Consider the following 23,599-nt stretch of genomic DNA (forward strand, 5'->3'; position numbering starts at 1 on the left):
TGCAAGGTTACTTTGGCCCTCTTCCAAGATTCGATAAATTCGTTTTGGAATTGTTTAAAGCTGCAACGTTTTAGGGGTAGGTCATTTTCAGCATCACGTCAACTCATTACCGGCAAACTACAGAGCACGGGTCACCTCACACAATTATGCTTTCATATTTTTATATCTCTAGCTGCCTCGTTGGTTTAGTGGTTAGCATTTTATGGATCCCTAAGTCCGGGGTCATGTTAGCAAAATTATTGTATAAGTTATTTGAAAGCATCTAGTGAGTATAAATAAAACCTAAAATAAACTATTTAAAACTTAATAAAATCTAAAACGTCCTCGAAACCACCACAGCGAGGCACAGTTCCTAAGATGCTGGCAGTATTGCCCCTTTGGATGGCCAAACTAATTCGTTGGCCAAGGTAACTGCCCGCTCTAGGATCACCGGTAGAGTGAGTTATAAAATTAATATAACAGTGGGGTTATAAACTTAATATAGATCATGGAATCCTTATAAATAATTTTTAAATAGCAGTTACCAAGTATAAATTCGTTCATTATTTTATCCATATAACAATTGCATAGAAACTAATCATCATGAGAATTTCGACGACCTCCCTGGCGCAACGGTGAGCGCTGTGAATTTAAGTAGGAGGTCCTGGGTTCGATTCCCGGCAGGGGCAATTTGGGAATTTATAATATCTGAATTCTCTCTAGTCTGGTCTGGTGGGAGCCTTTGGCCGTGGCTAGTTACCACCCTACCGACAAAGACGTGCCGGTTAACTTGTAGTGGAATAAAAAAATAATAATAATAAGGTAAGAAATAACGCCAATAAAACAGTTTTTAATACGACAAGTTCTACAATTATAAGTCTAAGAGGCAGCTAATTTAAATAGCAATAGATATAGAGAATCCTCGCAAGGCACTTACGCATCATTTTGTAATATGAGTGAGAGTGGAAGGGATTTCCGAACGGTATTCTGTGGACCGAGGTATTTAGGACAGGCAGCGGACCGAAGCAGTGTCGAAACAAGCAAACCTGACATCTAGACCAAGCAAATATATCGCTTACTGCATTACACTAAAGTTCGCGCGCACTGCAAATATTATATTTGCTGGTACTTGTAAAAACCAATATGGAAGACCTTTCAGGTTTGACGATTTCATCTTTGCGTGCAACTTTGAGCGGGTCAAGTTGCGTTGGACGAATCTCGTGTAACTTAAATGCAAGTATGAATGAATCTTGCGAAAGTTATACATGGGTGCACTGCAAGTGAAGCTGATGTAATGCAAATGTTTGTGATAGTGAGAGTAATGACCCGTGGACTTTTCGGCAACAGTGCAAGTTCATGGTCGTAATATTGAGCTTTTTTAATTGTTTCACATTCGCCTCAACTTACATTGTTCGTTCACACGCACCGAAATTTAAGTTAACACATTGTAAGGCTTCAGTTTTTAGAGTAATGGAATCCTTATGTAGTGAATTTCCGGGAGTCTGCCATATATTAGAGTTTGGTAGCAAATTTAGAATTTGATTTTTAAATATGTGCCGTCTCCACATACATGATATTTTAATATTTTTATAATAAATTATTTTATTTTATTTCTTAATAGTACCGCTTATTTACAATAATATCACTTTCACGTTCGTTTTATAAATATAACCTAAAAGAAACTATGTAAAACTAAATAAAATCTAAAACGTCTTCGAAACCACCGAAGCGAGGCTCAGTTCCTAAGATGCTGGCATTGCCCCTTTAGATGGCCAAACTAATTCTTTGGCCAAAGTTCTAGGATCACCAGAGTACCAGAGTTGAACTCGGGACGCCCCAATCATAAGACCATTAGCTCACCACTGCGCTAGGGAGGTCAAGCAGCCTTTGTCACCTTGTCAAGAAGAAACCCGATTTAGTCGAAATTTAAATAGATTAAAGTCAAAGTCAAAGTCAAATATTTCTTGATTCAAATCGGCACATAGATGTTACTTTTGCGTACATTACATGTAAAATGTGACCCACTTCTATGGGTTGATGGCGATTAATAAATTCGTCAACTTAAAGCTAAAGCTACGAGAGTTCTAAACGCGCCCTGGTCTAAGAAGAAGTCCACAACAAACTTAGCCGGTTGTTATTTTTTTTCGTTATCACAATCTCACATTGTCATTTAAAAACTATTAAAGAAGCAACCTGGTTAGAGCAATTAATTTTAGTTTCTAAAGAAGGGTATAGGATACTCCTTTATCCAGTAAGAGAATGTAATCGCGGTGCTTTATAAAGCGAAAAGTAGTCGCCTACAAAAACTGGTGACCATAGTATAGGGAAGTTGATTTCATAACAATTTCATTGTTCAGAAAGAAGTAATTATTCTCAATATTGCCTGCTCACTTTTCCCTGCATTGTTCACTTTTTACTAGCTTCCTCCTTTATGTTGGTACATTTTTCTACTTCTATTTGTAGCTAGTAAGGAATTGCAAGGAATTTTTCATCAAAAGAAATCCAATGACGCAATAAAATAAACGCTTAAATAGTTTTAAATTTCAATGTAAGATGGTGATAACAAAAAAAAACAACAGGCTTACTACTGGGGCTTCTTATTAGCCGAGTGCGCGCTTAGAAACCTCGTAGCTTTAGTTTTAAGTTTATGAATTTAGTTATCGGGAAGTCCATACAACTAGGTTATCACCTCTTCGATTATTAATATACAAAAAAATCCTGCGAATTGACCCGTGTCCGTAGTATTTGGTTAATGAGTTGTTAGTGATTATGATGTTGATGGTGGGAAAACGAGTACAAATAGCCCGCTAACCCAAATACACACAGCGTGGAGGGTAAATGAATGAATTAATTACGACTTAATCCCTATCCCGCGCCAACTAAGTTCATAATCAAACTTTTAGGATTTCCCTACACCGTCCATAAGACTTTAAAAATAATTGAAAAATAATAGCACATGTTAATGTAAATCCCATTATTCACGTGATAAGTATTTAATTATTTTTTAAATAAAAATAATTTCATTTGCGATTCGTTGCGCTTTAACCTTAATCGAATACAAGAAAGTGCCCAAAACATGTTTTCGATTACCAAGATAAGGTACTGTTGATGGACTTCGTAGTAACGTATCTTAACTTGCACTTTTAAAAACACAGGTGGGACTTTTTAATGTTATTCAATGACTAATTAAAAAAATACAGACTTTTAATGTTTTTTCCCCTGTGTGTCCAGGTTAATCTTCCGAAAAGCTGAAACGATTTTGAGAAAGCTTTTATGGGAAAGATTATACGGGGAGTGATTTATGTATTTAGGATTAAAGCTATCTTTATGTAAAATTTTGCCAAGTTGAATTCCAAGGGTTCTTTACTTGATACATTTATATCAAGTAAAGAACCCTTGGAATTCAACTCCCTCTAGTTTTTTATAACTCGTACTGGTGATTTTCTTCATTTTATATCATCTGCATACCCTGTGCATACCCTCTATGCACGCCACTGAGTAGAGTCACAACAAACCGACAATATTGTAGTTTCAAAGTGCTTATAAAGTAGGCCTACTTGAAATAAATGAATTTTGAAGTTTTAATTTTAAAAGCTTTGTGCAATATGTGCTAAAATAATAGAGATCATTATTACACCTGTTATAGGTAACAAACAAATTAATTAATAAACTAACATAGATATTTTATCTGTATATTATATATATTTATGTTTACCTGTTAAACCATTAGGTACTATCCCATGTTAGGACAACGCAAATTGCCAAACTCGTGAATCTGAAAATATTCTTGAAAAAAAATCCAGTACTAAAACAAACCGATGACCTCGTAATCCGCAGTTGAATATCCTTACCACTCCACCAACAAAGCAGAACGACTATCCAAACCTTTAATATTATATTCCACCTACAGGCTGATCTAACAAAAATATGTGCCTGTAAAAAATAAAATTAATTAAAATGCATTTGTTTTAAGATTGATTGAAATGCAATATAAATGAAGCTTCATCATCCTCATCATCTTCATCATCATCAGCATAATAATAATTGATCACATTCATGAACCTCAGCCCAGTGGGTAGGACTTCGACTTCACGTTCGGGGGGACCTCTTACTTTTTTAAGTTACGTGCGTTTTAAGCAATTAAAATATCACTTGCTTCAACGGTTAAGTAAAACGTCGTGAGGAAACCTGCATGCATAATATTCTCAAAGGTGTGAGGCAGTGGCGTGCATAGAGGGTATGCACAGGGTATGAAATGAAGAAAATCTCCAGTACGAGCTATAAATACTTAAGGGTAGGCTTTTTATAACTCTTACAAAGCCTATCCTTAAGTTTTTTATAACTCGTACTGGAGATTTTCTTCATTTTATATCATCTGCATACCCTCTATGCACGTCACTGGTGTGAGGAGACCACCAATCCGCACTGGGAAGCGTGGTGGACTACGGCCTTAACCCCTGCCCATTGTGGGAGGAGTCCCGTGCTCTATAGTGGGCCAGTAATTGGTTGATATGATGACACTCAGCTGGACACAGGTTCCGGTGTGGGTTAGCAGCCATATTATTGAAAATAGTTGCGATCGAGAGTTAAGAAGAAAGTATAGGCGGGGTTCTCTATACAAACGGTTTCTCCTATTTCCTCCCAGGATAATGTCTCAAAAGCAATCATTTATTTTCGTAAAATTGAAGTCTATTTTAGACATGTCGTTGTCATTTATGTTTCTTAAAAAGCAAAATACTTTTTTATACTGCCAATTGGCGCAGTGGGCAACGAACCTGCTAAGTCAAAGGCCGTGGGTTCGATTACTATGACTGCAATAGATGTAGAGTGTGATAGGGACAGCTGTCCCGAGCTGTCACGAGGCGAGACAGACGTGACGCCTTTTTTTTATACCTATTTACGAAATTTGTGGTAGCTGCCCCCAATGTCTTAAACGCGATCTCCGAGACAAAGTTTTTCTGAAGTTGCTAAAACCGGGCCAATCAAAATTCCCCTGGTGTAATTCTTGTAGAGACTTATGCCCCAAATGCAATAATCAGTTATAGCTTCATAGCAACTGTGGACTGGCCAGGGTACCAGAAATTTCCACTTTTATTCGTAGTGTCTACAAAAAACCATCTCCGAAGAATTTTGGAAATCGGACCTTAGATTTTAAGTAAGAAAAAAACGGTTTGAGATAATTGTTCAAGCTCTCAAAAGGAGCGTGGTGGTTTTATCTTGTAAAACCTTCTCTTCTATGAAAGAAAGGACATATGTCCAATTATTGGACATATGATACATATATTCATTAAGATACTTCCTCAAGCTTTTAAGCATTAGTTACAAAACCAATGCTTAAGGAAATATTCCATGGTATACATAAATAAATATACTACGACAATACGATACACACATCGCCATCTAGCCCCAAAGTAAGCGTAGCTTGTGTTATGAGTACTAAGATGACTGATGAATATTTTTATTAATAATATAAATAATTACTTATACAGTACTTATACAGTATAGTAGTAATATACAGATAAACACCCAGACACTGAAAAACATTCATGTTCATCACACAAACATTTTCCAGTTGTGGGAATCGAACCCACGGCCTTGGACTCAGAACGCAGGGTCGCTGCCCACTGCGTCAGTCGGCCGCGACCACCACCACCAGATGAGCAGTCAAAATAGTAGCAGGCTAACTGGCTAATCAGTTTATATGCACTGTGCACACCGGAACGGTAAATTTCCTGGCGCACGTCTTTGTCTGTAGGGTGGTAACTAGCCATGGCCAGACAAGAAAAAAATCAGGAATTAATATATAATTAACAATTTTTTAACACCGGGTATCGAATTTTGGATCCTTTAGTTGAAAAATCACAGCGCTTACCACTGAACCAGGGAAGTCGTGATAATAAATGTAGCTTAAATAAATATCTTTGGTGCATACATCATAAAAGCTGTCAACACTTATAATGATAATATATGCGTCAAATTATGTAAAATAAAATGAAATGTTTACAATAAAATTAAATAAATAAGACTAGCTCGTGTACTTTGTTACGTTAATAAAACTAGTTGTTGATATTTATGCAGATTATTAACGGTTGTTAATTTAAACGTCGATTAATCTGCCACGGTCGTTTATACCAATTACGTTGCATCCGAGTCATTTTAACGTTCTGTGTAGGTGTAATAGAACTTTTATAAGATATAGATAATGGTTCCGTATATAAGATAAAATAGAAGATATAGATAGTCTAAAGAAAAAAAAAATAATAATTTAAATCTGTTTATTATAAATAAAAAATACATGGTTGTTTTGATCTCAATTACATTACGCTAATCTTCAATATGGAAGATTTTTGCGCTTGAGAGGGTTGCACAAATATATATTGATTATTATATATTAATTAATATATAATGTAAGGAAAAAAAAAACAAAAGAAATATTTCTATAGTGATAATTAATGGAATTTGTAGGAATGGTCTGGATGAATTTCCGCCTTGTAGTTTTTGCACCAGAGAGTTTCATTCCAGAGTCTGCGAGTGTCTCTCTATAATACCCTAATCTACTGATCCATTTACGTAACTGTAACAAATAATAATAACACTCATGGAAGTAATGTAAATGAACGAATTCGGATTTTTTTGGTAAATTGGCAGGAATTAAGGAAACTTTATAATTTTAAAATAAGAACTTTGTGCCATATCAAGTGAACATTTTTGAATTTATACTTCTTATGGCCCGTTAGGGAAAAATTATGAGAGAAATTTTTTTACGATGCGACACCACCACAAAAAACCGACAACTTGAAATTTATAGTCAACCAAGCAAAAGTATATTTGCGTGAGAACTGACAACTGTTTTACGATATGTATTTATTTGTGATATTTAGATAAACTTTATTTAACTAGATAATGCGTTATAATAAAATTTGCAATGCATTAAATACCTATTTTCTATTGTTAGTGGCGTTTTTCCTACGTTTGTATAAAAAAACTACAATGTCAAGGCGAAAGATAAAATTAATTCTAAAGAAGTAGGTATAACATATAACGTGTGTACATAAATACACACACGTTTTTTTTAATGCATATAATCAAACAACGACACGCGATTTTGTTTGAAAATACTCATTTTGAATATGAAAATAACGTCTGATCCTAACAATACTGACACTGTTTTAATTCGAAATGAAAGATGAGACGACTTAATAAACATGGAAATTTCAGCACATCCTGTAGATAACACCACCCTCGCGATCCCTCCCACTGCTAAAATGGCGCCAAGGGTAGGCTGTAGCCAGCCGAGTAGGGGAGAAGCTCAGTTGCGTCAAAGCTTTCCACGAGAGAGCACGTGTTGTGTTAATGTGATAAATAAAGATAATGGTTTCGTGCTTGTGATATAAATGTAAGCCTTCTCTGTCGCTTTACGTAACCCAATAACCTGAATAATACATCAGTATTACACATAAATATTGCAATGTTTAAAATATTAAAAACGGTGTAGATTTATGTGATCTTTTGTGTCAGTGATGCTGAATCTGCAATGCTTAGTTTATATTTTCGGATGATAGGAACGTGTGTATAAACCATTTCATGAAGAACATAATTTTTTCTGTGTTCTATTCATTAAACTTAATAAAAGTAAATAAATTTATAACACTTAATTGTTTGTGAAAAGTAAAATGGAATACTACATCACACATTCATTCATTCATTCATTCATTATTATTATCTGGTTTTAGACTCGGTTAATAAATTTATTTAGTTTTTAAAAACCATTGTTACTTGTGCCGCTTTTAATTTACAGTGAAAACGAAATGTTATATTTCCTCCGTCATACCTAGTACTTTTATATTTTACGATAAAGTAAATTATTTTAACGCTAATCCTGATGAAGCTTAAGATTTGTGTTTTAAAAACACAAGCTGACGTCCGTAAAAACTTTAAACCGTTAACACTTTGTTATTAGTACATAAAGCATTGATATCTTCATATATATAATTCTTGTGTGCGTGTGTATGTCACTGAACTCCTCCTAAACGGCTGGACCGATTTGAATGAATTTTTTGGTATGCCTTTGGGTGGCACCCTGGATGGTTTAGATTCACAAATCAGCCCGACAGATGGCGCTGGGGTCCGCTTGTATATATATATGACTCTATAAGGACCGGCCGTTTAGCAAATAAAAAGGTGTAAATGTGATATAATCGACATAAACAATCCTATTTCTTCTATCAGCTGATACCATCTCAAGTTATAGATGGATTAGACCAGATAAGAGATACTAGTTTTCTTTACGAGGTACTAACTTAAAATGTATGCTAAAGCTATTAAAACTGCTATTATTTGGCTTGATACTTATTTCATGGCATTAGAGCAGCCTATTATAAAGCAGATAAATCATTATTTGAGATACCGAGATTGCGAACGGCCTGATTTATGTTGACGGATTTTAACATACTTTAAACAACCTTCATTGCATAATGTGCCTCAACAAAACAAACAGTGTATACTCTACTTTCGATGATCCAGATTTCGTTTAAATACCTCAAAACTCGACTTTAAATGTGAAACTTTCCATTGTAGGTAGTTTTAATTATTTTTTTATTTCACTAAAGCTAATATTGACTGCAATCTCACCTGGTGGTAAGTGAGGACCGGTTAGGGAGTATGGTAGTTATATGAAACCCATACTACTAAGCGGTTTAGACGCGACATCGTACCGGAACGCTAAATCGCTTAGCTGCACGTCTTTGTCGGTCTGGTGGTAACTAGCCACGGCCGCAGCCTCCCACCAGACCAGACCAGAGATAATTCAGAAATTAAAAATTCACAAATTGCTCTTGCGGGACCTCTCACAACGCTCACTGCAAAGCTCGTTTTACCCGCCATAATTGGATGATCTCTCTACTGTTTATTGTTCTAGACACTTAACTACGTGTATATTGTATACTTATAACCGACTTCAGAAAATATATTGACTGTTAATATCCTTTTTGTTTGTCTTGTTTATGTTTTTGTTACGATTACTTCGTCGATATAGTAAATAAATAAATATACTACGACAATACACACATCGCAATCTAGCTCCAAAGAAAGCGTAGCTTGTGTTAAGGGTGCTAAGATGACTGATGATATTTATTTTATGAATAATATACATACATACTTATAAAATACATACACCCAGACACTGAAGAATATTCCTGTTCATCGCATTAACATCGCAATAAACAAGTTTATTGTTTAAATAAAATAAAGCAAAATCTAGCCCGGTGAGGAGGCTAGGTACGTTTGTAATATAAGTATAAAAAGAACCGTAGCTTACTCACTGACAGGCAAGAAAGGCATGACAGACGTGGTTGGAGGTTTAGAGACAATAATAAGAATATCCTAAAGTTGCACCAAGAATGGCTTATTTGTAATCGCTGGCCTAAAGATGTCAACTACTTATAGTCTTACGATAACACTGAACTCTATAAAATTCTTATAAATACTAAATACATTTGAAAACACTGCAAAAAGGAGTAATCCTGTTTCTAATATACTGTTACGGTGATGCTCAGATTTAAAATTTACAAAAAAAAACTTGTTTCTTTACTTTTTTGAGTTATTAAACGATGAAATCATATATCAATATTTTGTATTTAGGAAACATACATTAAGCCAATGTGGCGGGGTTTTTCAACGTAGGAATATATCTCATTTCCTTTGATCTGAGAAATTGATTCATCAATTAAATCATCTTACTCACTTCCTGGGGTAGCTGGAAGATATCTCTTATAGAGATAAGCTTTCCTTTGTACACTTCATGTATCTTATGTTCACAATCACAATTTATGGTATATAAATAATAAATAAATAAAATAAATATTGATAATAATTATGTATATAGGCTTTAGGTATTAAACTTAAAAATTATTTACAATTAGTGCTAATAATGTAAAAAGTTCTTTCAGATGGTTATTTGATAAGTTACTATTTCTTATTTCCAGAATCCGCAAATCCAGTAGTCATCAATAAAATGCGGGAGAGTCTCTCATGACAGTTGGAAGTGAACACGCGAGCGGAAGCAAGATGGCGCTCTCGAACAGCTCCATTGCGAAGACGTACAACCGTCTGTTTGTGGAGTTAGCTGGTAAATACTATCTTACTTATAAAACACTCAATATTATTGTTTGACAAGGTAGTGTAATCAGACATGTCTTATTAATACTCTATGTAAAAGGGATAGTTAATACTACTTTAATGCAAAACATATTGCATTTATGATACATATTTACATCTTGTTCATAGTATAAGAGAAAGAAAAAAAAAACACCCCATTTGTATCTCACAAGATTATAAAAAATGTATAGTTATAAATGCTCGTTGAAAAGAGCAACTGCTGAGTCTACTTCATGCCGCTTTCTTCTAAGTAGAACCTGCTTTTCAAACCGGTGGAAGACCAGAAGACGAACTTGACTTGAAAACTTAAATCATTGAATTTGAATGTTCGAGGTTTAAAAAGAACTTGTTCTGTTCTTGTAAAATTTCGAGAGCTTTGGTTGTAAAACATAAGGAATAAAATCATTAAATTTTTTATCTCACTTTCTCTCTTACACCCATTTAATAATGCACAGAAATTGATTTATTAAATTAAAACCGTATAAACGTGCATAAGAAAATATTTTTTTAATTGTATTAACCATTATTATGTAAATAAAACAAGGTATAATGTCTATACCCAAATTACATTGATCTTGCGTTAAATGTACCCACATTTAATATTTATACCCATACCCACAGGTAATATTTGCCAACGGAAATAGGTAGACGCTTAAGAGCCTCTTAGTGGAATCAAGTGGTAAATATTTTAACTTTAGGACAAGGTTAAATGATTTCCGGCGCTTAGTCTTGACAGATAACTGTGTTACTTTGTAATCGAGAGAAAAGTATAACACTGTTTTATTTTTTCAAGTGACCTAACCTTCTACGGGAACAGGACAGGAAAATCCTTTTTATATATAAAGGTCACGTCAGTATGATTTATTTCTTTCTTCTGGTAAATCATACAAATTCACAAATTTTGTACCAGAGAGCAGTAAAATTCAATGATGGTACCGTATAAGATTTAACACAAACCATCCAGGTCATTAAAGGCTTTAATGATATAACGTCAGCTATTTATACATTTTTTATCACTATGCAATTTCAAATTAATTATTTGTGAACAAATTGATGAATAATTAAAATTAACGTTCACTACACGAAATTTCACAATGATGCGTTTGCAATTAAAATGCGTTACATGCATAAAACATATTTTTTTAAAAGAAAATTAAAATATTATAATAATTTGAACTGTTATATGTAGGTACAAAGTTTTGAGGATTTTCTCTTTGGCATAATATGTGAACACGGTATGGGCCTTAGTTCAAGATCATCATCCTAAACATTGGCACTCACCAAAGGACATATTCTCCGCAAGAGTGAGTAAAAGGGATATGAAGTAGGTATTCTGATCACACTGTTCTATATCTCTTAGCGGTTGGTTTTAAAGTTATACCCTTCTCAATTCCAGATCCCCGGACCAATGATTGGTTCCTCATCAAAAGCCCCATACCGGGGCTAACAATAATCGGCCTTTATCTGTACTTCACATTGAAATGGGGTCCACGGTACATGGCTGATAAGAAGCCCTTCCAACTACAGAAGACGTTGGTGGTCTACAACTTTATTCAAGTTTTCGCCAGTTGCTGGTTATTTTACGAGGTCGGTATATTTGTTTTTTTTTGTTTGTACTGTGAAATGTGAAGTGAAGTGGTGATAACCCAGCTACATAATATATATATATAGGGCACGACTTCGACTTCACATTTGTGGTACCGAGTTTGAATCCCAGCACTCACCTCTAACTTTTCTAAGTTATGGGTGTTTTAAGGAATTAAAATATCACTATATCCGGAGGCAAGAGCCCTTTTCTAAGAATTATCGAAAAGGGTTATCGAGTCTACCGGTGATCCTAGAGCGGGCAGTTACCTTGGCCAACGAATTAGTTTGGCCATCCAAAGGAGCAATGCTGCCAGCATCTTAGGAACTGTGCCTCGCTGCGGTGGTTTCGAGGACGTTTTAGATTTTATTTAGTTTTAAATAGTTTAGTTTAGGTTATATTTATATTTTAAAGTTGTACAATATTAATATTGTATGTTACCTGTTAACAAAAATAATAAGTCCAAATATCACTTGCTTCAACGGCGAAGGAAACCATCGTGAGGAAACCTGTATGCCTGAGAGTTCTCCGTAACGTACTCAAAGGCATGTGAAGTGTAGTTCGATAATAGGTTGATATAATGATGATGATGATGATTTTACTGGCGCGGTCGCCAGACGATATGAATGATGACCATTTTGTAATTATGAAATCTGGTAGTCTCATTATCCTCAGCTTATGCTGGTCACAGGTTATATTGGTCACAGGTTCTCATATGAGAGATGGTTTTAGAGCGTCAACGTAGCTGTTCCACTGTGGGCTTCCGGACCCGAAAGATTATGGTACCTTCATCATATCAACCCATTACGGGCCCACTACAGGGCTCGGGTCTCCTCCCACAATGAGGGGGGGCACACACCTTAGAGAACTACTACAATTATGGAGAACTCTCAGACATGTAGGTATCCTCACGATGTCTTCCTTCACCGTTATGTCTGATACATGCTGGTGATTATGCCCGGGCCCAAAAGCTTAACATAAGTACTTTTTGGGGCAAGGTTGTTGGCGCCGGTTGACCCAGAAATCGAACTATTTTAAAACTTCTATGTAGAAAGCATTATTAAAATTAATGGACTATTATTAGCGTACGTTAAATTATTTCCCGTAACTATCATTAGACACTCCAGTTAATCAAAAACTAGACTTTTGATTGATGAAATTCAATCACAGTTAGGTACCAATGGCGAGACGTGCGGAGTTCAAGCTTCCGGTGCAAAAAATGTATCGTTTTAACTTAGGTTATTGAACTTATGGTTTATAAGAAAAGAAAACGTTAGGTTTTTTTCAAGCACACTCAGTTGCCATGTAATAAATCATAAGTGTAGATATTTTTTTTCAAAGTCTTCATCTTACATATTATCTGAAAATAGACAAAAAATAATATTTTGTATTGTAGACCTCGGTGGGCAGTGGTAAATGCAGTTTTAAGGGGGAAGTCCGGGTTCCCTGTCACGATGGAATTTTCAAATGAAACAAGTATTTACGAAGAATTGACTTTTAAAAATGCGGTGGGCATTGAGTTTATAAGTTGCGATGATGGAATCATAAATGATTTGGTATAAAATATGGCATTTTAAGAATTATCTTTATTTGTTACATATTTATTTTTTGTTCCTTTTTTCAGGGCCTCGACGCCGGTTGGTTGAGGACTTACAGTTGGAAATGTCAGCCAGTCGATTCCTCCACGACGCCAGAAGCTATGAGGGTAAATATTACTGTTTTTTCGCTTAAAAGTTAAATCCTTTTTTAAATTTATTCCACTGAAAGTGGCAGGCAGTGGTTTTTGTGCATGTCGTCCAACAGACGTCACTGTTTTGTCACTAATTCGTCGGTAAAAGAGAGTTTCATGTCATTTGCTGGGACCACATAAGAGAGTGCCACGCCGTTTGGCGTGACGGCGCAAGACTACATCATGTCGTGTGCCGTGACGGCAAAAGAAAGTGTCATGTCATTTTCTGGGATCACATAAGGGAGTGCCACGCAATTTGCCGTGATAGGATAAAACTGTATTATGTCATTTGCCGTGTCGGCAAAAGAAAGCATCATGCCGTTTGCCGTGTCAGATTGCCCACCTGATAAATAGTAGTAAATCATCGACATTATCGACGACGACGGCGTGCAAGAAACACGTCTTTTCTAAAGTGCCGCCTTTACCCATCACCCCAGGTGTGAAGTGAGTGACGGTACATAGCGGTACATCTCGAAACCACTGCTGCCAATAGAAGTCCACATCATAAAACTTTTGCATTTCTAATTCCAGATAGCACGAGGTGTTTACATATACTTCTTGGCGAAAATGTCCGAACTGCTGGACACAGTGTTCTTCGTGATAAGAAAGAAGGATCGCCAGATCACCTTCCTGCATCTGTACCACCACACCGTGATGCCGATGATATCCTGGGGTGCGACCAAGTACTACCCGGGAGGCCACGGGACTCTGATAGGAGTGATCAATTCCTTTGTGCATATAATAATGTACACGTATTACATGTTGGCTGCCATGGGGCCTCAGTATCAAAGATTTTTGTTCTGGAAACGTTATATCACTACATTGCAAATGGTAAGAATACTAAATTTTTTTTTATTCTCCTACAAACCTTTTACTCCTACTCATCATCATTATATCATTACATTTCCGGCCCACTACAGGGCACGGGTCAATGAAAAGGGGTTAAGGCCGTAGTCCACCACGCTGGCCCAGTACGGCTTGGTGGCCTCCACACACCTTTGAGCACATTATGGAGAACTCTTAGGCATGCAGATTTTCTCACGATGTTTCATACACCGAAGCAAGCGTTATTAAAATTCCTTAGAACGCACATAACTTTGATAAGATAGAGGTGCGTGCTGGGATTCGGACACTGCCCCTCGAAAGTATAATCGATGTCCTACATACTGAGCTATCACTGCTCTTCTGCCGCTCCTTTGCAGCCTCTAATACCTATAAATTAACCACTATCACACCTGGTGGTCAGTGGTGATGCAGTCGAACGTGCTGGCCACGTGATATTCCGAGCGTCAAGTGGCTGAAACAAATATAAACTAATTAAGCGAAGTAATGGTTACCCACATTTGTTTACATACCGTCAAGATTCGCACCGTACCCCTAATCAGTTTCAAACGGTATTGTACCAGAACGCTAAATCTTTTTTTTATAATTACGTCCAAAGCCTCCTACCAGTACGTACATCGGATGGTCCCAGCCAACTAAGTACGGAGACAGTCCCAGAAGACAGAAGAAGAAAAGAAAGAAGAATTTCCCACCCGAGAGAAAAGGGACCTCCCACTTATTAAGTGGCAGCACTCACCACTGTGCTAGGGAGGTCGCGTCTATGTCCTATGAAAGCGTTTACCTGTGAAATAACTGTGTTTTGCTATTAACACTGGAATGGATTGAGTTCCCTAAATCCCAATAAATATATTTCCAGTGGTTTCACCATACTTTTTAACTGAAATTTATTATAGTAAAACCAATAATATTTTTTTCACTAGCATGTAGGTACTTTAGATTTTAGAATATTAAATAGAATCCAGTACATTCTACCACTCGTTGTATGACTATTTCACATCATTAAAAATGATACAGTATTGAGATTAAATTAAGGAACCACATAACAATGTATTATAATTCAATAGATACAAAATTTAATGTCAATATATATATTAATTGCTATCACTGAAAATTTAAAATGTAATTCCTAAATGTGTAAGCTATATTTGAAATCGGTGTTGCTGTTTTAGACTAACTATAAAACACACAAAACTCAAATCTTTGCTCATAATAATATATGTCAAATAAGAGCTTACACCGTAACACGAAGTGTGCAATTAAAACCTTACGCAATGTTATCATTTAACTTTCAAAGTTAACTATATGCAATTATTTTAATAGTGAAAGTTAAACAAAAGTGTAAGACAAATATTAAGAATGAAATTAGTCACGAGTGGGTTTACTTCATAGGCTTTTGCTCACTTAATTGACATTACGTCACAAATACCTTTAGATGGGATAAACTTGTGGTAACAAACGAGACTTTTATTGCATTAATGCTTTGACCACCAAAAGAAGTTATCATGGATATACTGATGTATACCAACGAAATAACATAAAATAATGTAAGCTTGAATTGGTTATAAAACAGTTCCAAGACCGATTTCGGTCACGGCAGTCAATCTGCACAGAGATTTGCTGACAGAATTTGTATAACAGTCCACTGCTGAACTACAGGCGACTCTCGACGGGAGGGTATGATCATAATCACCACGTTAGGCAGACGGGTTGTTGATCCCAATAGAATCTATTGGGATCAACAACCCTAAATACCCTAATCTATTGAATAGATGGTAGTAGTATTGCAGAGGACGCTGCTGCTTCTGTAATACTAAATACTAAACCAAACATCACATAGTCGTCAACATTTTGGCAAACCTCTCTTACTATTATTTTGATATTCATGAGTGGGGCTGATCACTAAATATCGGCAGGATTATTACGTATCTCGCAACTGGCTTGCGACAGGCGTAAATCTTGCAATCACTTCTGTCAAACGTCACTTTTCCATACAATAAGTAAAAAAAAGTGATGTTTGACAGCAATGATTGAAGGCTCCTTTTGTGGAACGACTGTTTTTCTCAGTATATTCAAAAAAACAATGGTTGCATTTTTTTGAAGAAACGACTTATAAAAAAAATAATATTATATATAATGCAAACCGTAAACCGCTTTAAACTTCGATTATTCCTTTTAAAGATTTTGAAATATTTTCCTGCATATTTCGTATTTTAAATTAAATTTCTCGAAGTTTCGAAAGATTCGATTACTAATTATTTATAGTACTTAAAAATAGTAAAATTCTGTAAATATATGAAGCTAGTAAAACATGTAATGAAAGCTCTGGTGATCTCTACAAGTTTTTGAGGTGTTTGATTATTTAGAACACGTTGTTTCGGAAACAATCAATATTATTTTGATATTTTACTACTTTGTTGATAGTTTAGTAAAACAATGTCTAAATTTGAATGAGTTTTTTTAATGAATGAATGAATACCGCATAGAAAATTCACAAAAATGTAAATACAATACTTCGATAAGGTTAAGTGTACAATTTGGAGGCCTTGTTGCGTCGCTATATAGCAACTTCTTCCAATATGTCACGTCTTTGCTAGATAGTTTTATATACAACTGAATATAGGTACAGAAATACTCAATATCCAGCACAATGGTACTTAGAACCTCTTAACTCCTATTGAAACATATATATAACAATACAATAACGAGACAGTTTCATATTTCTCTAATCTTTATATTTCTTCTTTCAGCTCCAGTTCTGCATCGCTTTCCTTCATTCTTCTCAACTTCTCTTCTACGAGTGCGGCTACCCCCGCTGGTCCGTTGTATTCACCCTCCCCAACTCTATCTTCTTCTACTATCTTTTCTACGATTTCTACTATAAGGCCTATGGAAAACCTGAACACAGAAAAAATAAGGACAAAAAAGAAAACGGAAGCATACAAAACGGTATAGCAAATGGATCAATAAAAACTGAGAAGAAGGACGAATAAATTGTATTGTTGTACATAATACTATGTAAATATAGTGATATAGTCGTACCTACTAACAATGATAATGTATATAATATCTTTGAATTATTTTAATGTAAGTGCTAACGGTTTAATGTAACTTACCAGTGGTTTTGTATTAAAGAAGCTAGTAAAAGTATTTACCATGCCAAAAAGGACATTTGTAAAAAATCTACATTAAAAGAATTAGTTTTTCTCATACCGGCACTCGTTACCTAAATTGACATGACTAAACATATCAATGATTCCGCCAACATACATAGAAACATACAAAGTAATAATGTCTCAAACGCTAACCAAGGCTAGATATATTATAAATCGTGTATTTACTTTTTGTATATTCACAAAATACAAATATATGATTTTAAAATATTTAATTTTACAATCATTAAGTCCGTTGTGCATATTATAACCGTAACAGAAAACACGCGGAGAGTAAACGCAATTATATGTATTACATTATTTTAAATAATATTGTATTATGTTAATGCATTTGAAGATAGAACATAGGGAATCTATCAAAAAAACTAATGCGTTCTTCAGGTTAGAACTATTTGGTACCTATCGAACAAATATTAAAAACAAATCCACATGTAATAAATTGCTATAATTTGAAAAGCTAGTGATAATGTAAAGTAAAAGATAATATGTACATAAATAATGTGTGGTAAAGTGTAACAAATTTTCATATTCGGCTTCCCCATTTTAGCATTTCACCCACTGTATTGTGTAATTTTCTGATAGTTGTAATACATGCGTCGCGCGTCGCGTCGAGTGTACAACCACCCCAGCCAAACCACGGATTGTTCTTATATGAAGGCAACCAGTTGGGAACCTATCAGAAAATTTGCACTGTACGTTAAAAGGAGCGTAAACCTATACTTAACGAACTTAGCTTATATAATTTGATAGTCATACTTGGTTACCATTAGACGAAATAATTTTAAACGATTACAAATTATTATTGGACATAGTAATTAACAAAATACTATACAGCTACTACAGTAGTGCTATATTATTTTTGGTCAGATTTACCAATAATATTAATATAGCTCGGAATCATAAGAATAAAGTTGACTAAGAAAACTGTTTATCAATATTTTCGTGATAAGTAATTTTCTGTAGCTATCTTTATGAACTAACTTAGCGTTAAGGAAATAGTTATTTGGGTAGGCCAAATAACTTTTGTATATACCTACGATAGTTGTTACAGACCTAGTTAAAGGTAGAGCATGACTTATACTCAATCAATGGTATTAACCTGTCGATTTTTAAAGACTTTCATCGATGCACTTTAGGAAAAAGAGTTTTAAATATTTAGTTACCCATATTATGTTAAGTTTCTCCATTTTGTGTTCATCTTGTCCATTTAATTATTATGCTAAAGTTTATTACAACTTTTTATAAAACTATGGTACACCTGGATTATTAATGTCGTGCTGAAATGTGATAGATCAGATGTGAAACATAATGGCGTAATGCAATGATATTGTATAGTATCTGCCTTCACATAACACGTGGGCCGTGGGTTGCTTCTGATGACTCACACTAAACACGATACTCTATTTCATTTCAGTTTCGTATTTCTTTAACTGTAAACTAAAACGGATGTTTTTTTTTCATAATTATTTTAAATGCTCATTTTTCAATTAACTTGTCACTACTCAGATCTGTCAATTATAAAGTATTGTGTATATTTTGAAATTATAAATAACGAAAATTGTGTATTTTAGAACTAATTAGCGAAGGTAGTTCTGTTCTGTTTCGGTTTATTTTCATTTTGACGAATGTGAAAAATGCGTCATTTTATTATGGAGCATAGCGTAAGGGCATGAGCCACATAACTCGTAGGGCTGATGGACGTTGAGTTACCAAGATAGATGGAATAGCGGTCCTCAACAGGGGTACACATACAACTCCTTTTAGGGACACAATAATTACAGTAGACGTCTATCGTTTCGAAAGGCTGAAAATTAAAACTGAAAATTAATCTTTATAACATGAACTAAATTGGTGTAAGATGAATATATAATATTCATAATACATATTTATAATATATAAAATTATTGTTATTGGAGATGTACAAGGAAAATTATGGTCAATCAAAAATCGTTCAGATTGAATTGTTAAGAGTAATGTCTTCCATGAATTAATATGGAAGCAATAATGTTGATGCGATATGAAATGTAAATAAATAAATTATCTTTAATATTGTAAACAGTTTATTCTGTTCATAACAGAGTTTCAGTTTATAACAGAGTTATTCTGTTTGTCTCGTGCTTACCATTCTATAATGTAACCTATTATTTCTCAATAACTATTCCCAGTGTTATTTAGGTATAATCTATTTTGTATTATATTGAGTTTTATATTATCTATGCACGTGAATTAAATTGTTCTAATACATATTTTCTAAAGGTGACGAGAATAATTGACATTTCTCAGGGGAGCTCCAATAGGTAGGTTTATAAGAAACGCGTGCGCGCGTTTTTGATAAAAATAAATTTGTAGGAGTCGACCGCTGGCTGATACGGCCCACATTAAAGCCTGTTTGACAGATTAGAGGTTACTCTGCGGGTTTAGTGTTGTTTTCTGTATCGTTTTAAAAATAAATCAACAATCGGTAGAATTGTACCTCCTGGGTGCTAGGCATTAAGCCCGCAACATTTTTGCAAAACCTCGTACTGTTTATTTTTATATTCATGAGTGGGGCTGATCAGTAAATATTAGAAAGCCTGGCTTTTCGGTTACTAGCTGTGATCTGTAAAAAAGAGTTTACACATGTTTTAACATGAATTATGTGCCTCACATTTTAGGTGACAATTGTAAGAGTCACAGCTAGCCCACTAAGCGCGTGCACACAAAATCTGTTTTTAACTTTACTATTCAGAGCATTAAGGTTGCTTTGCCATTTAGAGCAAAGTCAGTGATTTATCTTGACTTTGCCAACCCGTATTGAAATAGCATAGTGGGTTTACAGTCTATATCCGTGTTTTCTATGAGCAGAGACATGTGACCCTCAGCTGATGGTAGAAAAAAGGTAGGATAAAACACGCCAAACGAATTAAAATAACGAAATTCTCTTTCCAACTTACGTGATGGCAACATGCTAGAAAGTGTTCTTCTTAAATTAGCTGTTAATGATTAAACTTTTGTATTCCTAAAGATAATTTTACACTTGTTATTGTAATGATATCTTAATGCATACCGAAACTGGGTTTGTATCATATTAAAAAGTGTTATACTACTGTCAAATGTTTTATTTTTTCTTGCTTTTCAACACTGATTTAAGCGTGTTCTTTATCGAAACGCACCAAAAATCTGATAATTAATGGCTCCGTAACATGGTCAAAAACTATGAACTACTAACATTAGGTAACATTGAGGTAGCTAGAAGGTGATAGAGAAATAAATAAATATAATAATAAATAAATAAATACACTATGACAATACACACATCGCCATCTAGACCCAAAATAAGCGTAGCTTGTGTTAGATGACTAATGATTCTTTTTTTATGAATAATATACATAAATACTTATAAAATACATAGAAACACCCAGATCCTGAAAAAGATTCCTGTTCCTCACACAAACATTTTACAGTTGTGAGAATCGAACCCACGGCCTTGGACTAAGAGAGCAGGGTCGCTGCCCACTGCGCCAATCGGCTGTCAAAAAAAGATATGCTAGCAGTATGCTTATGTTATGAAATTAGAAATTGCATGCATGCACAAGGCAATGTCTACATAAGTCACGACTAATCTAAGGAGCCCAGGGGTTCGACTTCACTTTCAGGGCAGCCAGTTTGAATCCCGTCACGCACCTCTCCTCACCTCTAACTTTCTAAGTTATGTGCGTTTTAAGCAATTAAAATATCACTTGCTTCAACGGTGGAGGAAAATATCGTGAGGAAACCTACATATCTGAGATTTCTTTACCATTTTCTCGAAGGTGTGTGAAGTCCATCAGTCCGCACTGAGTCAGCGTGGTGGATTGTTTATTGTTTATTGTTATTAGGTACACAAAACAGGTAATAACTAAAAGTAGATCTAAATATAAGTAATAACAAGTTTTGTTCTAAGCTACAACCCAAAGTATGTGTACACAACTTGGAATTGAATTAAACAGAAAGTAAAGATAAAATTAAAGTTGAAACAAAAAAGAAACACCTAAATAATAATATATATATTATTTCCCTAAAGATTTTGTGGAATAGTGCTTAATAATTTGATTTTTAAAAATATTTATCTTTTTATTAAAAATGTCAATATTATGATTACTTGATACTAAATCATTATAAAGGCGGCACATGCGAACGATGGGATTGTAAAAGGAAGTATTGTTCTTGTAGACACTTAGGGAAAATGGTTTAAAATATTTTAATATGGGATTAACGCGAGTATTTATAGTAATGAGCGAGAGCAAGACGGAAGAATCAATTTGGGAGTTAATGAGCTTAAATAAGAAGATCAAATGAAAGTATTTACGACGAAACCCTTACTGGATTACGGCATTAACCCCTTCTCATTGTCGGAGGAGACCCATGTCCTGTAGTGGGCCCGGTAATGGATTGATATGATGATGACGAATCTAAGGAGATTCCTAGGCATACACAAACCGATCACCAAAACTTATCACCTTAGAGTTGGTGAAACTTTTTTTCTATTAACATAACCTAACTTATTAGGCATTTGATTAGGCGATGACCAGCTTTATGCAGCTTTGCTAAACCCACAACTAGGTGCTGTCGCCCTGGTACTCAAACAGCACAATACATAAGGATTTGAAAGTCTTTTTAAGACCTTGGCGGCAGTTGACGTGCATTTTTTTTACAGGCTAGCTCTGATAAGTGATGATGCACCTAAGATGTTAGCGGGCTAACCTGTTAGGGAGTATGGTAGTCATACCCCTCATCGGTTTCTACCCGACATCGCACCGGAATAATAAAGCTCAAGCACGTCTTTGACGGTAACTAGCCACGGCCAAAGCCTCCCACCAGACCAGACTAGAGAAAATTCAGAAATGATAAATTTCCAAATGGGCCCTGCCGGGACCTCCTTCTTAAATTCCCAGCGCTCATCGATGATGATGAACAAGAAAGGCCAAAAAAAAAGGGTCAGGACATTAATTATTAATTAAACCATCAGTTTTCATTTCATACGGCAATAGAAAATCATACTACAATTAGAAGATGAGTAACGTTAACAATATTCGTTAGTTCAGAAATACAGGATTTAAACAAAACGATTTGAATACACCAACACAAGGTTCTCGCTATTTTGCTCAAAATATTAATTAACTTCAACATTATAATGGGCTCCGGCAAAAAATTATCAATTAAGCATTATAATAAGAAATGTAATTAGGGAATACCTATTACCTACTGTGCGTTACATTTAATTACTTCGAATTATAATATTCGTGAAGCGAGGATATCACCGCTTCACGAATGTTATAATTGCCCAGTGGCTCCAACTTTACTTTATCAGTTAGTGATAATATGACAATATCTTCTAAATATATAAAGAAAACCCTACTGACTCACTCACTGACTAATCACGAAATCTCAGGAACGATAGAGCCTTGAAACTTGAAATTTAAAACGCAGGTTTCTTCTAGAAGGTTTGTGTCAGCTTATTTTGAGAATGGTTTGAGAAATTACCCTTTTAAGGGGGGAAGTTTATATGAAAGTCCTATGTTTTTGAAGTTATGTTTTTATAGTGTGAATGTCGGCATTTATGTTATCAGTATTTATCACTAATTTGTCGGAAAAAGCTCATGCTCAGGAATTTTAAGCTAATAAAGTCGCGGGCATCCGCTAGAGTCACCCTGAGGTGCTAAAAGATTTATTTAAAACTTTTGCTTTTATATGCCAGACGTAATTGTGCTAACCTTGAGAGTATGTGTTTCAGTCCGATAGTGACCTGATTATGACGTTCTGTTGTAGATAGGCAAATCAAAATTTCATAGCGAAAGAAGTCGCAGGCAACATATAGTAACATTTATAATTATATGTTAAAGGCAAAGGCAAGCAATCAACTTTTTAGGATAACATAAGAAGCATATAGTTCAACAATGTATTTCATATTATTATCGTATAAGTGCGATAAAAACTATAATAACGTCAAATTAAATGCTAATGAGGTATTTTATTTGTAATTAATTATAATATGTTAATAACGTTTATGTTGACGTTATTTAAAAGACAACCTCGTTGGTAAAATAGTAAGTGTTTCTATCCTCCTCTGATCTCCTTTCTAATCCTCGGCGTAATTCCTAATTCAAACTGCGTCGTAGT

General features: G+C 34.9%; 1 protein-coding gene across 2 annotated transcripts in view; it reads left to right on the forward strand.

Annotated features, from left to right (window-relative positions):
- The window catches only part of LOC120625762 (elongation of very long chain fatty acids protein 7-like), a 54,876-nt gene extending 34,328 nt beyond the window's left edge, over nucleotides 1-20,548 (forward strand). The window contains exons 1-6 of one of the 2 annotated variants that reach the window (XM_039892961.1): nucleotides 7,303-7,375; nucleotides 9,963-10,105; nucleotides 11,531-11,721; nucleotides 13,344-13,424; nucleotides 13,980-14,279; nucleotides 17,039-20,548. In XM_039892961.1, coding sequence (XP_039748895.1) covers nucleotides 10,009-10,105; nucleotides 11,531-11,721; nucleotides 13,344-13,424; nucleotides 13,980-14,279; nucleotides 17,039-17,281 — 912 coding nt within the window. In that variant the 5' untranslated portion in view covers nucleotides 7,303-7,375; nucleotides 9,963-10,008 and the 3' untranslated portion in view covers nucleotides 17,282-20,548. Of the gene's footprint in view, nucleotides 1-7,302; nucleotides 7,376-9,962; nucleotides 10,106-11,530; nucleotides 11,722-13,343; nucleotides 13,425-13,979; nucleotides 14,280-17,038 lie in introns of those variants that run through there. The other variant, XM_039892960.1, reaches the window with a different exon arrangement.
- Nucleotides 20,549-23,599: the final 3,051 nt, after the last annotated feature.

Source organism: Pararge aegeria, chromosome 8 (assembly GCF_905163445.1).
Source record: "Pararge aegeria chromosome 8, ilParAegt1.1, whole genome shotgun sequence".
Lineage (NCBI taxonomy): Eukaryota > Metazoa > Arthropoda > Insecta > Lepidoptera > Nymphalidae > Pararge > Pararge aegeria.